The sequence below is a fragment of the Puma concolor genome, chromosome B3 (assembly GCF_028749965.1).
Source record: "Puma concolor isolate L17-30 chromosome B3, mPumCon1.1.hap2, whole genome shotgun sequence".
Lineage (NCBI taxonomy): Eukaryota > Metazoa > Chordata > Mammalia > Carnivora > Felidae > Puma > Puma concolor.
In genome coordinates this window covers 109,857,385-109,870,633 of record NC_141672.1, presented here as the reverse complement: position 1 = coordinate 109,870,633, position 13,249 = coordinate 109,857,385, and the positions used below count along the sequence as shown (strand labels likewise).

Below are 13,249 nucleotides of genomic sequence, written 5' to 3'. Positions count from 1 at the left end.
GGCAAATTACTTGACCCCAGTCCCTCAGTTTCCTCATCTGTAGAGTTGATAATAGGGAGTGGTAATGAAAATACCTAATATTGAAAGTATCACAAGGTTGACCGAACTAGTATTTGTGAAGCACTTTGAATGGTGTCTCGTGCACATAAGTGCCTAGAACTGTTTGCTGGATACATAAATAAAATTAAGACCCAAACCCAAGGCTTTACATTGGAGACCCTGGTGCACCATGCTGCCTTCATTATTTGTCCCAACCACTGGTCATGTCCAGGAAAGGCATGAGGTGGACACAGATCCCAGGCTCCAGCTGCCCACAATCTGGTTGGGGAAGGGCTTGAAGGTGAGGCAGTGTGGCATAAAGGAGAGGGTGCCAGCCCAAGGTGTGAGAGACCTGGGTCCTGGGTAAGTCGCTTCTCTTTAAGAATCAACACTTTCCCATGAGCCTCTGAGTGACTTAGCTGAGGGCCTCGGACATTCAAGGGATTCCTCCCCCATAACAGGAATGCACGGAAGCCTTCTTGGAGGATTGTGGGGATGGCTACAACTGGGCTCTAAGGGGAGAAGGTTGCACCCGGAAGAGCTCAAAGGGAGAAGAGTCACTGGTCCCAGCAGAACCCACTGGAAGGTCACTGCTCCTGAGGCCTATTTTGGCCATGTTGGAATATTCTCTGAGTGTTTCCTACACATCAGACACTGCGCTGAGCACTCAGACGCAATAAAGAACAGGAGAACCACATTCCCTGACCTCACAAAGCCTATAGTCTAGAGGGGGAAATTTGGAGCTCAGCCTTCCCCAGAAGAACTTGGGAGTTGAGGGGCAACCAGTTTATTTCCACACATTCAACTACCCTGCCTGATTTTTCCAGGTGTTGTGGAAGACAAAGACATGGGTAGAACTCAGGCCTGGCCTGAAATAGACTCACAAGTTACAGTAACAGAAGACCAGGAAGAAGAAACTAACCGAGGGTCTGGAAGTTCAAACAAGGATATAGCACCCCAAAACCAGAGAAGATGGGTGAATCGGGATTTAGTTCAGCTATAAGTGACATAAAAAGCCAAAATAACTGACTTGAAAATGACAAACATTATTTCCGGAAGAGAGAAAGAAAGGGAAAAGGAAAACGAACGAACAAGAAAGAAACTATCCAGAAGTAAACCATTGGAGAATGGTAGGGTAGCTTACAAAGTTGTCAGGGACCAGTCACCTTCTGTCTTGTTGTTCAGCCATCCTCAGTACATGGCTTCCACCTCTGATGAAAGCTAGCTGCTTAAACTCAGCCACCTTATCCACGGTTCTTATCCATAATCCACATTATCCTTCAACAAGGATGAGGAATGGGCAACTAAAGACATGCATTTCCACTTACCATTGGCCAGAATGTAGTCACATGGCCATACCCAGCGGGGCAGGAGCCTAAGAAATGAAGTCTTTTTGGCCATAAGCCCAGCTAAAACTTCAGATTCTACTTCTAAGGAAGAAGACAATGGATTATTGAAAGATTAACAGTCTACTACAGAGAGATCATAGGGAAGGTAGCATTTAAAATGAGTCTTATAGGGGCATCTGGGTGGATCAGTCTGTTAAGCATCCAACTCTTGATATTGGCTCAGGCCATGATCTCACAATTGTGAGCTTGGGATTCTCTCTCTCCCTCTCTCTCTCCCTCTTCCCTGCTTGTGCTCGCTCTTGGTCTCGCTCTTTCTCTCTCTCAAACAAATAAAGTTTAAGAACAAAATGAGTCTTCTAGGCAGGGTAGGATTTCCACAGCTGGACATGAGGGTCAGGGAAACTCTAGAAGGGAACAGCTGGAGTGAAGGCATGCGGTGTATTTAGAAAGTGTTGTGTGGGCCAGTGGCTTATGTGTCTGGGAGAGACAGGTGGTCAAGGGTAACCCAGGTGAGGTAGCTATATTTTATTCTGGGGAAGTGGGGAGCTACTGAGGATGTTTGAGCAGGGCACAGGAGTGCCATGAAGAAGAGAGCTCTGCTTTAAAGAGCTCAAGTTGTAGGAAGCAGGTGGAGAATGAACTGCAGGGGAAATGAAAGGTAGGTGCTCAATTAACACTCAGACTTAGTTCTATCAGAGCTTACAGCCTGGTTGAGGACACCAGCCCTTCCTTTAGGGACCAAGGAGTGACTCCTCCAGGAGGGGTGAGAATCACAACCCTACAAGTGACTCAAGGTGGAAATAACCACAGGAGCTCAGTGGAAGAGAGCTCCTTGTGGACTCAGGAGGCTTGTCCTGAGGCTGAGCTAAGGCTTGAGGAACAGGTGGGATTTGGAGAGACAGAGGAAACAGGTGGGCAGAGACGGTCCTCCGACAGTCTAACTGCAGGCCGACCTGCCACCCTGCACTCGCCCCTCTGCTTCCAGCTACAAACATCGTCCACCCTCGTGGCTATGGGATAGTGATGCCGGCAAGAATGTGGTAATGGAAAGCAAAAGGCCATGGAGCCGTGTAGACTGAGGGCAGAGGCCAGATTCCCAGCCTCACCGCTTCCATCTGTGAGGCCCAAGTCAAGGGCCTCTACCTAGCCCTCTGGGCCTCAGTCTGGGCCTCTTTCGAAGGGGATCAGTAATAGAGCCTCCAGAAGAATGCAGCTGTGGGCACAAGAGGGGAACTCATTTCTGCACACATGGAGAAGGGTGATGGGGCTGTGGAGGTGGGCAGTTCCCACCCAGATCTGTGAGCCCAGGGCCACAATGGCAATGGCCTGGGAACATCTAGGGGTGCAGCAGCTGCGGGTGGTGGTCTGAGGAGTGCAGGTGGGAGGGCAGGAGCCAGGCTGTCCTGTGCCCACAGTGTGTGCTGGAGGGCGCTTTGGACAGGATTGCGCCCAGCTCTGCTCCTGTGCCAACAACGGGACCTGCAGCCCCATCGATGGCTCCTGCCAGTGCTTCCCTGGATGGATTGGCAAGGACTGCTCACAGGGTAAGCAGCTGCCTCCTGGGAACGCCCCCCCCCACCGGAAGTCTGGCCCCCTAACACACCCCTTCCTTGCCCAGAACCTCTGTGTCCCTGGTGCCTCCACCAAAATCTCCTTCTGTGGACAGGAATGTCCACCTGAGTCCCATTTAGCTCCATAGCTAACATGATGAGTCATTAGGATTGATCACTGGCATTATTAACTGTTGGTAATAGAGGTATTGACATTGTTGGGAGTACCATTGATACTAAGACTGAGAATTAATGCTCCGTGGGCACCTGAGCAAGGAGTAGCCCCTACGTTTGGTTGGGGAGGAGAAGGGGGCAGGGACTGGCTTGCTGGGGTTTGGGAGTGGGGAAGTGACGTGAGGCCAGGGCAGTCACCTCAGAGGGGTGAGGGGTCCCCTGAATGACCCATGTGAATGATGTCCTGGGCACATAAGCCTGGACAAGGAATTGTAGAAGCTGTTCTTGTAAGGTGTACCCCAATCCGATATGGAAGTAACAGGGACCACACCAGGGTGAAGGCCTAACCTCTAGCCCCGTGGAGCTCCTGGTGCGATGGGTGAGATGTGGCCAGTACCCTGAGGGAGGTCCCAGTTGGATGGCCTGGCCTGAGGGAATTTCCATTCTGGTGGAGGAGACACAGTGCCGTCCTCGAGGAGCTCATCAGCCGAAAGAGGGGAGTCCCCACCCTGGGAAAGTCCCCGTCGTCACGGGAATGTTAAGTGTTCACGCTGTAAACTGCAGTGTTTAGTTCACACACCCCCACACGCTCCAAATCACAGCCGGTCCCCCGAGAAGGGAAGTTCAGGAGCCCTCGGAGCTGGGCAAGTGGGCAGAGGATCCTGGGTGAGTGGGTCAGGAGGTGAGTGGAGGAATTCCGGGAACAGCGGAAATTCCACCTGGGTGTATCCTGGCATCTTGGCTGACGTGCAGTACCCCTTCCTCTCCCTCCGATTCTGTCTGCCTCTGTCTCACCCTCTGCGTCCCACCCATCCCCCAGCTTGCCCACCAGGGTTCTGGGGCCCTGCCTGCTTCCACACGTGTAGCTGCCACAACGGGGGACGCTGTAGCGCCGAGGATGGGGCCTGCCACTGCACCCCTGGCTGGACTGGACTCTTCTGCACTCAGCGTAAGTCCTGCCTCCTGGCCTCCCAGCTATTGGGGATCCCGTGCTGCGGCCTGCTGGCTGCCTTGAGCATCGTCCAGGCCTGTGGAGGGAGGGAGGAGGGAGGCCCCTGGGGCCGGAGCTGCCCCCTACCCCACCCCAGGATTGGGAAGCCTGGATGGATTCAGGGGGTTGATGAGCCCCAAGTCCTGGAAAGTCAGGGTTGTAAGGTACCCAGGCAATCACCAAGACCTGACCCTCTGGACAGTAGGGCCCAGAGAGGGAGGAACAGTCCGTGGCTACACAGCAAGGAGACCCTAGCCTGGTCTCTGGTTCCAACACACCTTTGTCTAAAGAACTCCTCACTCTCACCCTTACCCCTTCATGAAGCCTGGAGTCCAGAGTGTAGTGACAGCTGAGGTGCAGGGTTTCACAGGTCCCCACCCTGTGCTCAGAGAGAGGCAGCAGATGACAGCTTTGGTCCCAGCTGCATCTCCGTAGTTGTCCCCACCCTGTTTCTCCAGGCTGCCCCGCAGCGTTTTACGGGAAGGACTGTGGGCGTGTGTGCCAGTGTCAGAATGGCGCCAGCTGTGACCACATCAGCGGCAAGTGCACCTGCCGCACGGGCTTCACCGGGCGACACTGCGAGCAGAGTAAGCAGTCCCAACCCCTGACCCTGAGTGTTGGTGCCAGGCATCAGCCTCTTGCAGGGGAAGCCCCCCTGCCACCGCCCCTCAAAGTTCACTCATTCAGGGCTCTGCACCTCGTGTTCCCTGGATTTTTGGGGCAACTCCCAAGAAAAAAGGCTGAAGGTCATGCCTACATCGATGTGCCTGTAGAGCTTCTTCCTCCAGTCGCTGGGGGAGGAATGGAAGATGCTAAGGGCAGATCACAGAGGCCTGAGGGGGGACTGAGGGAATACAGGGAGACAGTCGTTTAATTCTTTGAAGCCTCCATGGCACCCAGCTCAGGGCCTGGCCTGTGAAAGATGCTGCATAAATGTGTCAGGTGAGGAGGAAGTAGGAGTGGGTGTCCCCCCACACTCAGGGCTAAGGTGCTCTGTCCACCGCTGAAGTGCTCCCACGGTCCAACCACAGTGGGAGATACAGGGAAATAGGTTTCACTCTGAGTTGGAACTGGCTAATCATAGCTGGCCACATATAGGATGGGAAGAGCGAGGATGTGTCTATCCGTCCCATTTCTTCTTCGCGCTACACAGGATGTGCCCCAGGAACCTTTGGCTACGGGTGTCAGCAGCTATGTGAGTGCATGAACAATGCCACCTGTGACCACGTCACCGGCACCTGTTATTGCAGCTCTGGATTCAAAGGAATACGGTGTGACCAAGGTAACAGGTGGCAGAGTCCCTAGGCAGGGGGCTCTGGAAGGGCCCCATGGAGACAGGATCTAAGGAGAGTCCAATGGAACAACTGGATTTTAGAAGGACAGTTTGTGACTTCGGTTTGTGCCCTTTTGGAAGGAGAGCAGGAGTGGGGTGGGTTGCAGAGCCTCCAGGTACCAGGTACTGGAGGCAGATGGAGCAGGAACCTCTCAGTCATGGCTTCCCCATGCTCATCCTTGGCCAGTTTGCTATGAGCCATACAAGAAGGGTAAGCGCAAGCTAGTCCTCTGGAAAGGCCACCAGACAATCGAAGATATGCCAAATTCTGGTTCTGCCATTACCGGCTAGGTATGCTGGACAGGTCATTTTATTTTACCGGGCTTATTTTTCCACATGCAAAGTAGGAAGGGTAGATTAATCCGTCTTCCAACACAACACGAGGTTCTGTTGAGGGCCAAGGAGTCCAAAGGCGCTCAACCTTGGTTCCAGCTCTATAGTCCAAGGACACCCCATAGTAATTATGAGGACCAGGTTGAGATGATAGTAGAGAACTCAGCACAGTGCCTGGCACATAAGCAAGCACTCAATAAGTGATTTTGTATACATAAAAACCCCTCGTGAATTGGTGCAAATAAGGGATTACACTGTTGTTTGTTCAAGATGGGGAATGATAATGGGCTCTCAGTTATCCACCTAACAGAAAGGGGCCCAAAAGACATTTCTATTGCATTCGGATGATCACAGAGAATGATAATGCAGCACATTTCCCCGAGGATGTTGACTAGCTCCGTTCACCCAGTTGCCGATAGCCAAGGAAAGGTCTAGCCTCTGCTGGGCGGCAGGATGCCCCCACCATGGGCTTGGCAGCAGTGTGAAGAGTTAGCCCATTCATGTATCACCAAGAGGGATGCTGTGGGCAGTCATCGGGCACAATGGCACGCTTTCTTGCCAGTCTGTCCTATGGTGCTCACAGTTCCCTGGGGAGGGTGAGATTATTGTCCCCATGTTACAAATGAACAAACTGAGGACTCAGAGTCACAAAGCTGGTAAGCAGGGAGATGCACTGAGTGCCATTCTTCCGAACTCCGGAGAAACCGGACTTTACCAGTTACTGGTTATGTGATCTTGGGCAAGTTATCTAACCTTACCGTGAGTCAGTTTCTTCATCTGTGAAAGGGAAATAATTAAATAGTCCTTACTCATATGGCTGCTGGGAAGATAAAATGAGTTAGTATCTGTAACCCATTTTTCGAAGAAAGTACTCAGTACACATTTGTTGTTATTTTATTTGCCATCCGTGATCACATTTGTTCTTGGTCATGACCCTGGAAGTCCATCTGCTGTAGACAGTTGAAGAACACAGGCGCGGTGAGGGACAGGATCACACAGGGATTGAAGAATAGGGCCGAAGACCAGAACCCAGGTCTCCTAACATTAGAGGAGTCTAGGCCCTGGGCCAAGATCTGAAGAGCAAGCAGGCCTCCCCCAGACTCGTGTCCTCCCTCCCTTCACAGCTGCCCTCATGATGGAGGAGCTGAATCCCTACACCAAGATCAGCCCGGCGCTGGGTGCAGAGCGGCACTCGGTGGGCGCTGTCACAGGCATCGTCCTCCTGTTGTTCCTCATTGTGGTGCTGTTGGGCCTGTTCGCCTGGCGCCGGCGGCGACAGAAAGAGAAAGGCCGTGACCTGGCTCCCCGTGTCTCCTACACACCTGCCATGAGGATGACCAGCACGGACTACTCACTCTCAGGTAAAGACTATGCCCCCAGCCTCACCTCTCCTGCCCCTCCCCACACATACACACACACCCCAGAGTCACATGGTATCCTTGGGGACACCCAGGTTGATTGTTGGAGGTGGGTGGTCGTGCTTGCAGGATCTCCTGAAGGCGATGGATGGTCAGATGCTCCTGGAGACAATGAGTGTGGGGAGCAGGAACCTACTTAGGAAAAGTAGATGGGGTTTTATGGGAATGTCACTTCCTGGGTGCCCAGCTTGAAGCAGCTATGATGAGGAACCTCCTTCCATTTCCCCAGAGCTTCCCATCTTTCTCACCAGGCTTTGGCCACAGGAACACCCATACTAAACAGAAACTTTCCTAAACTCTCCAAGGGAACCCCTCTCCAGCCCAGTGCCTGAGCTGCCTCAAGAAACTGGCCTAGGGCTGTGTCCGAGCCCTGTTCCATTTTTGCTTCCTTGGTGAAGGCCTCAGAGCAACCCTCCCTCCCAGTTCCCAGAGTTAGGAGTGCCCTGTTAATTTAATCCAGTGGAAGGGGATGGTGCCTGGCTCAGGGTAGGGAGAGAGTCTGAAAGTTTGGGCAATGGCCCAGTAGGTCCACAAATGTGGTAGTATCCCCAGGGGGTATTCTATCTAGAGTCTGAATGGGGTGGAGGTGGGGCTATTGGGCCAGATCCTTCCCATCTCCTGAACCCTGGACTGCTGCCTTAAAATGAGGCTTTTGGCTTCGTATTTACTTAAAGAGTTGAGGTCAAAATGCTCTGACATTGCCCACAGCCCTGGGCCACAGGAGGCAGGGCCTGTCTAGGTAAACACAAGGATGACTGCTCCCTCCAGCTGGCTCCCAACTTATGGCTGACCTGCAGCCGCTTGCATCTCGGATTTAGAAAACCAAGATCACCTCACCCCTTTCCTGCTAAGGGCTGCGTACCATGTGCCCACTCGATGCTAGGTGCTGCAGGGTAGACAGGGGTGGCCCAGGTGCAGACCCTGCCTTCAGGGAGCTCCTGGCCTGCACGCCTCCCTGAGTTTCAGCCAAAGCAAATATCCCCTGATGAAATCCCAAGCCCACAGCGATGATTTGGGGATTTTCTTCTATGACTATAATGAGTAAGTTTGGCTGGTTTTCCCACACCACTCCACTGGAATTCCCCAACACCGTGGAGGGGTGCTGGAATCCACAAGCGGGCAGGGCTGGGGCTAAGAAGAGAGGGGTTCTCTTTATGGCCTCACTCCTGGGATGTAACACTGGAGGGAGGCGGGGGGGGGGGGGGGGCGCGGTGGTCAGCACAGCGCTATGTAGCAACTGAGGGACATATGAAGCTGTGCGAGCCAGCACTCCTCATCCATGCTCTAGCTGCTGGGGCCACCTTCCACACTGGCAAGCCTGACCTGCATCCTACAGGGAGGGACACCATGAAGGAAGAGGCAAATCAGGCCCTACAGATTTATGTGGGGAGAGTGAATGCCAGAAAGCTTGGGGGATGGGGGACTTAGCAGTCTCTCTTTGCAGAGCACTCTCAAAGCTGCCCAGCCCAAGTGTTAGTATTGGGGTGTTCTGACGCCAAGGGCAGGAGTATGATGGTATGGCACCTTGTTCTCTTCCCAGATTTGTCTCAAAGTAGCAGCCATGCCCAGTGCTTTTCCAATTCCAGCTACCACGCACTGGCGTGCGGGGGGCCTGCCACCAGCCAGGCCAGCACTCTGGACAGGAACAGCCCCACCAAGGTACCGGGCCCCTGACTCCCCAGACCCCACCCACTATCCTCCCAATGAGCCCTCACCTCTGTCCAAGGAAGGAACTGCACCCCACCTGGAGGGTCCATGTGGAACCAACTGCCAGTACATTAAACACAGCCCTGTGATCCATGGGACATGTAAACACTCTGTGAAGCATAGGACAGGAAGCCAGCAGGTTACACAGAACCAAGTGCCACGTAACCAGCAGACATCACATGAAACCAACCTACAGCAGCAATCGGATATGTACCCGCACACCTGTGTGTAATGAACAGGTACCAACCCATGTGATCACCATGTAATCACATGTAGCCTCCTTGTCACTTTTGCCATGTAAGACATATAATCAAAACACTACATGCTACCCCACCTACCACCGATCACTACAGTCCATTTCCGACACTATGCATGCAACCAGCACCTTAGAGAGTAATCACTATTACTCAGGTACCCCTCACGTCCTAATATCTGGCATACACGTTACAACTACCTACCCACAACCATTTGTTTTGCAATCAGAACCAACACAAGGGACATGAAACCCAAACATCAGCCATAGCCAGTGTTCCCACTGACAGTGAGACCCACAGGCGTTCAAGGGCAGGTGTGCACCACCCTCGACAGGGCCCTCCCATCACAGCTCCCAGCATAACCCTGGCTAATGGCAAGACCTCCTCTTACAATCACAGGGCCTTGGGTAAGGATGTCTCAGCACCCATGTGTAGGGAGTCTCCCTGGTGTGCCAGGACCCATACTGGGCAGAGTGGGAGGTTCAGAAATGAAAAGGCTCATGCTGCACTCCTCCTGACACCCACCTAAGCATGTGCATGCATGTGCACACACAACTACACATGTATACATACAGTAGGACCATTAGGAGGGCAATCCCAGGCCTCCTGGCTTCCTGCATCATCTTTCCTGTGTGAGGAACACAGACAGAAGCGGTTTTCATAGTCTAAGCCTCTGCCCTAGAGCTCTGGGAATCCTTTCTCCCAGTCTGGCCCACAGAAAATGTCCACCAGTCCTCAGACCTGGTAGAACACAGCTTGAACCCCTTAACAATAACACACAGTTCAACCCCAGCGGCAACCACTGTCAAGCCAGCACCAAGGCCACTTTCTTCCACAGGCTCTCAGCCTCAGTTTTCCTATGAAATGGGAGTGCTGTATGCAGGGTACCTTGAGGCCCATAAGCAAAGTCTGTAGCCATCAACCCCACGGCTTTGGCCCTTTCTTCCCCTCCTCAGCTCAGACTCTCATTCCCAGCTTCAGCTTTAGGCTTAACTGAGGAGCTGGAAGCTGAGGGCAAGGAATCTGGATTTTCTTAGTACAAGGTCCTTGATTAACTAGAGCCACATCAAGGCTACAGCAGATTAGAGGCAAAAATGATGCCAAAGCTGAGGCTTTCCCTTGCTCATACAAAAGGAAGACTCACACACGGCCAGGTAGCAGAGGTGACAGTGATGTTGCAATCTCAGCACCTCTCTTTGTACTGAAAATGGCCCCGTGTTGCAGCTAAGACACTGGAGAGCCTGTTCTACAGCTCAGCCCCACCTACCTGACCTGCTTCCCCTGTCAGAGCCAGCTAGGCTCCGCCCCGTTCTTGGCTCTGTGTTCACCCTGCCCTACTTTGTCCTAAGGGCCACAAACCCTACAATTTCAGCCAGACAGCTTCGAAGGGGGCAGGTTCTGCTCCCACTGGTCTCAGCCATGCCATGCTACATGTAGCTCTTCCTTTCCCTCAACGATCTAAGACATAGGTGGGTCAGGATCGTCACAGGGGTGGGTGCACAAGGCTGGGCAAAGTGAAGGCTGGGCAGGGGCACCTTGGGAGCAAAGGGATTAACTTGCTCTCCTACTCTCCAAACAGCTCAGTAACAAGTCCCTTGAGAGAGAAACAGCAGGCTGGACCCCATACAGCTTTGTGAACGTGTTAGGTCAGTAGTGCTTTGAGTCTGGTCTCCTGCCATCATGTCCCACCTGTTCTCCTCCTTCCACATGGAAAGGGGCCCTGTCCTAACTCCAAGGGAGGTTAAATGAATCCTGAGCATGGGTTCCCCATGGAGAAGTGGTACAGGGAGGAAACCCAAGCCTTGGTTTCAGCTCTTATAAGCAAAGGAAGCCCAGGATGCCCTCAGGGGAGAGGGTGGCTATGACCCAGGGACCACAAAGGAGACAGCTAGAGCCTGGATGTGGGACTTCCAGATGCAGGCAAAAGATGCACTCACCATCTGAGAAAGGGACCCTTCCCTGAGCCAGGCCCTGCCAAAGTACTTCTTTTCAAGGACTGCTTCCTCTGCCCTGATGTCCTGGTAGGCACCAATTCCTGGGGGGGGGGGGGGGGGGGGGGGGTGAGGGAGGAAAGGTCTATGGCCTCAACTCTAGCAGATCCCCCTGGCCCTAGCCCCTTTGGCTACTACCCATAGGGACCCTAATTCCTTCTAACCTGCCCCACCCTGACCCTCACCCCCTCCATACTCCCCACCCTGCCATACCAGGGCCCTGGGAATAATGGCTCCTCCCTGTCATTCCTCTCACTAGACTCCCATTTCCAGATCAGTGCCCTGGAGGCCAGGTACCCGCCCGAGGACTTCTACATTGAACTTAGACACCTCAGCCACCCCGCTGAGCCACACTCACCAGGTTAGACCCCCTGCCCTACCCCGCATTCCTGCCCCAGACTTACCCGCCATGGTCCCAGATCTTTCCCTGTTGGGCCCTCTTCCCAACATGGTTAGTCTACAAACCCAAAACCCTATCTAAAGGAAGCCTGCCTGGATCCATCCCCCATCACCCCTTCTGTTCCCATCATGGTCACTGGATATAGACAAACTGGTATTAGGTGAAGGGGACACATCATACTTATACTCCCTATAGACCACAGATTACAATCCCACACCATTGAGAACTTGAGTATGGAGCACCTCTGGGGTTCTCTGGGTCCTGTGGGTGTGGATGACAGAGAGTTGGCTCTCTGGTCTAAAAGCCCACTGTCCTACAGAGAGAGACCCCAGACCCACCAGTGGCTCAGGCCAAGCTCTCCGAGATCATAGGGTAGGGTTGTCGAGCAGGGATCTGGAGAGGCTGGGCAAGGAGGTGTCAACCGACATCCTCTCTGCTCTGTATTAGACTCAAAGCTGGTGGCTGGGGCAAGATGAAAAAAGGAGACTGGCAAAGTCAGTCCTGCTATGGGAGAATGTGGGTAGGAGTTACAGAAGTAGGTCCCATAGGAGTAAGCACAATGAATCAGCAGAGAATGTAGCGTCCCTGCAAAGTGGCCCCTCAAGGGCAGGGCCTTAGCATACTGGACAACCCTCAGGCTCTAGCTGGTTTCTAGAGCTCAAGGAAATGAAGCTCCACCAACCCCTGCAGGTCCCTGGGTGCAGTAGCACTAAGAAGAGAAAAGGTTCTGAATTCATCTGCCTATTGAGCAGTCGTGGGCTGCAAAGACTCAGAGTCTATACCTAGGAGGCTGTGCTCTTGGCTGTGGGCCCCCTCGGCCGTGTCTGGTTTCTCAGCAACCCCACCAAATATAATCCTCCTGCTCCCTACCCCCACCACCCTGCATCTCTTTCCACAAGGGAGCATCCTCTGGGCTCAGCCCACATTTCTCCCCGCATTATAGATCTCGCTCTTCAACCAGTGCATGCGGTGAGCTACATGCTATCATTTTTTGGCTTATACTAAGGCAGGCTGGTGGCCAATGGGAGAAAATAGTTAGGGAGATCTAGGTCCTGGTTTTTGTGTTGGGTAAGTGACTGTCCCTCTGTGGGCCTCTGCTTCCTGCTCCAGAAAAGGGAAAAGTTAACAGCCTAGCCTAGCCTCCCTCCCTCCCAGAGGGTGAAGGAAGCATAGTATAGGTATAAAGAGCTGAACTGAGGCCAGGGATACAGATTCTGAGTCATGTTTCTGAAGGACACAGGTACCTGCAGGCCCTTTAGAAGAACAGCAACCTAGGGGGAAACCTGGACTGGTTCTGCCCTATCACTCAGTAATGTGTGGAAGGCAGGCAGGTAAGAATAGATTCCTACAAATTCAACTTAGGAACTCTGGAGGAGTTATGGTATAGGGATGTATCCAAATAGTAGTGGGTTGGTCTTCAGTGTCTGAAACAGGGAAGAGTCAAGCGGAGTCAAAATTGTATTTTAGTCATTGTGTGCTGCATGCCTTTTTGCCTGGTATTGTATCCTCAGTTAAGCACTGAAAAATAATGACTCAGTTAAAGGCTGAAAATAATTACCAGAGTCATTACAGTCTCAACCTAAAAATGCCAGACAGCTTCTTCTCTGGTATCACCAGCAACAAAGAAGCTGAGTTTGGTCCCTGAAGTTTTATGTCCTGAATCTGGCTATGGCTAAGGACCATGCATTGCAGGAGCTGGATAAATTGTGA

The 13,249-nt window shown here is 52.8% G+C and overlaps 1 protein-coding gene across 11 annotated transcripts in view; it reads left to right on the top strand.

Annotated features, from left to right (window-relative positions):
- MEGF11 (multiple EGF like domains 11) overlaps positions 1-13,249 on the top strand; it is a 362,425-nt gene that overhangs the window by 338,107 nt on the left and 11,069 nt on the right. For 5 of the 11 annotated variants that reach the window (XM_086710990.1, XM_086710991.1, XM_086710987.1 and 2 more), the window contains 9 exons: positions 2,804-2,932; positions 3,933-4,061; positions 4,562-4,690; positions 5,257-5,385; positions 6,894-7,130; positions 8,728-8,846; positions 10,728-10,794; positions 11,063-11,169; positions 11,413-11,500. In XM_086710990.1, the coding sequence (XP_086567116.1) occupies positions 2,804-2,932; positions 3,933-4,061; positions 4,562-4,690; positions 5,257-5,385; positions 6,894-7,130; positions 8,728-8,846; positions 10,728-10,794; positions 11,063-11,169; positions 11,413-11,500 (1,134 nt within the window). Of the gene's footprint in view, positions 1-2,803; positions 2,933-3,932; positions 4,062-4,561; positions 4,691-5,256; positions 5,386-6,893; positions 7,131-8,727; positions 8,847-10,727; positions 10,795-11,062; positions 11,170-11,398; positions 11,501-13,249 lie in introns of all 11 variants that reach the window. The other 6 variants (XM_086710993.1, XR_015252725.1, XM_086710988.1 and 3 more) reach the window with 6 other exon arrangements.